This window comes from Salvelinus namaycush, chromosome 13 (genome assembly GCF_016432855.1).
Source record: "Salvelinus namaycush isolate Seneca chromosome 13, SaNama_1.0, whole genome shotgun sequence".
NCBI lineage: Eukaryota > Metazoa > Chordata > Actinopteri > Salmoniformes > Salmonidae > Salvelinus > Salvelinus namaycush.
The window spans coordinates 12,468,038-12,470,302 of NC_052319.1; the positions used below are offsets into that span (position 1 = coordinate 12,468,038).

The window sequence follows — 2,265 nt, forward strand, 5'->3', positions numbered from 1 at the left end:
CTCCTGTGTTAAAGCAAAATGTTGTCTAGATGCAGTACAAAGACATAACTCTTATCAAATGCTGTTGGTTATAACTGCTGAGTACTGATTCTAGAGAAACTCTAACACTGCCTTTTGATGAAACGTTGTATTATTTTATTTAGCAGAAGAGTGTACTTTCTGATTCTATTAAGACCTATCTGTTTGTTCTGGCATTAACATATTCTTCCTCTGCTTTTCAGATGTAAATGGAAAAGCAGAAGTGTCAAGAAGAAAAACAGGACATCTGCACGGCTGCAAACCGGATTTGCGTTAAAAGGCAAACAACAACATCTCATCACTTTCCTCTAATGCAATCCATAACTGACAATTAATGTCAAGCAGCACTTCGGTGCAGCATTATGCTGCCTTGCTGGAAGGAACACTGCTAATGGAAAGAAAACCTTATAAGATTCAATGCATTAAATACATATAAATGCAGCAGAATGCCTTCAAAAGTCTCATGCTTGTACGTGTTGACAGTCGTTTGCTGGGCAAGTGCTCTTTGGTACTTGGGTATATCCCGGCCGACATCCTCCTATGTCAGTGGGCAGATGTCTTTGCCTATCAGGAAGACTGTGAAAACCCTTAAGAACACTACGTTCAGCAACATCCGGACGCGAACGCTGAACCCACACGCCTTCGACTTTGTCATCAACGAGCCTAAGAAATGTGAGACCAACACGCCCTTCCTGGTCATCCTGATCAGCACCACACACAAAGACTTTGATGCTCGTCAGGCCATCCGGGAGACCTGGGGCGATGAGAGCACCTACAGCGACATCCGCATCATCACCCTCTTCCTGCTGGGCCGCAACACGGACGCCGTCCTCAACCAGATGGTAGAACAGGAGAGCCAGATCTTCCACGACATTGTGGTGGAGGACTTCATAGACTCGTACCACAACCTCACCCTCAAGACCCTGATGGGCATGCGCTGGGTGGCCACCTTCTGCTCCCAGGCCCAGTACGTCATGAAGACAGACAGTGACATCTTCGTCAACATGGACAATCTGGTCTACAAGCTTCTGAAGCCCACCACCAAGCCCAAGAGGAGGTACTTCACGGGCTACGTCATCAACGGCGGTCCCATCAGAGACATGCGCAGTAAGTGGTACATGCCCAGAGACCTGTACCCCGAGGCTAAGTACCCCCCGTTCTGCTCGGGAACGGGGTACGTGTTCTCAGTGGACGTGGCTGAGCTGATCTATAAGACCTCTCTGCACACCAGACTGCTCCACCTGGAGGATGTGTACGTGGGACTGTGTCTGAGGAAGCTGGGCATCCATCCCTATCAGAACAGTGGCTTCAATCACTGGAAAATGGCCTACAGCCTGTGCAGGTACCGTCGTGTTATCACTGTCCATCAGATCTCACCGGAAGAAATGCACCGAATCTGGAACGACATGTCAAGCAAGAAACACCTCAGATGCTAGTGGCACCTGAGGACAACTCAACTTGGACTCTTCTTCATTTTCTGACAGCATTAGTTCTCTGTAGGCTACTAGCATACTACTGAATCCACTCTGTAGCTGTTGGGTGCATGAAGCTTGTAAAGCGCATGTTCTCATTCAAACACACACTAAAATAGTCTTGTTGCTAGTCATTTTGTTATCTGTCTAGAATTCCAACTATAGACTTCACAAACTCATGTTGATGAACATTTACTCTCTAATGTACATTTTTTAAAGTAACATTTACAAGTGAAACCAGAGAGTTATTATTGAAAGAAAAAACAATTTATTTGTCAGTGTAAATCTATCTACTTTATGCCAAGTTCTCATGCTGTTTTGGGGGATGCCGGTATTTCCTTACAGTGGGACAGAGCCTCACCCACATCATGTCTCATCCCTCCTACCGATCTTATGTCTGGTCAACTACTGTACACACAATAATACATACAATTTGAAATGGCAAATAACGCTGTAACAATGACAACAAACGTAGACCAAGTGTGAATGTTGTTGGTTATTTTCATATAGTTGCTATTTATTAAGAAATGAAGACATCTCTGCTGGATGTACTTTAACACTATTGGTAGTGATGTTCACTACTGCAGTGTTCAAAACTACATGTGTGGGTAAACAGATGCTATACATTTTTATTTGCCTGGGTATTTTTTGTTTAAATATCGGTGTAAATGTAGGCTAACTGCCACTTCTTCGGGAAAGAAACATTTCGATGTCATTCATATATTTTTTTTCTTACGGTGTACTTTAAGTAATTAATGGTGTCATGCTACAGGCT

The 2,265-nt window shown here is 44.1% G+C and overlaps 1 protein-coding gene across 1 annotated transcript; it reads left to right on the forward strand.

Annotated features, from left to right (window-relative positions):
• Window positions 1-464: 464 nt before the first annotated feature.
• Window positions 465-1,454, forward strand: LOC120058011 (beta-1,3-galactosyltransferase 1-like). Its single transcript, XM_039006498.1, has one exon. It carries the CDS (start codon window positions 465-467, stop codon window positions 1,452-1,454), a length of 990 nt encoding a protein of 329 aa, XP_038862426.1.
• The last annotated feature ends 811 nt before the right edge of the window (window positions 1,455-2,265 follow it).

Bases quoted from the DNA above. Each gene is read 5' to 3' on its own strand.
- LOC120058011 (XM_039006498.1), top strand. From the start codon at position 465: ATGCCTTCAAAAGTCTCATGCTTGTACGTGTTGACAGTCGTTTGCTGG.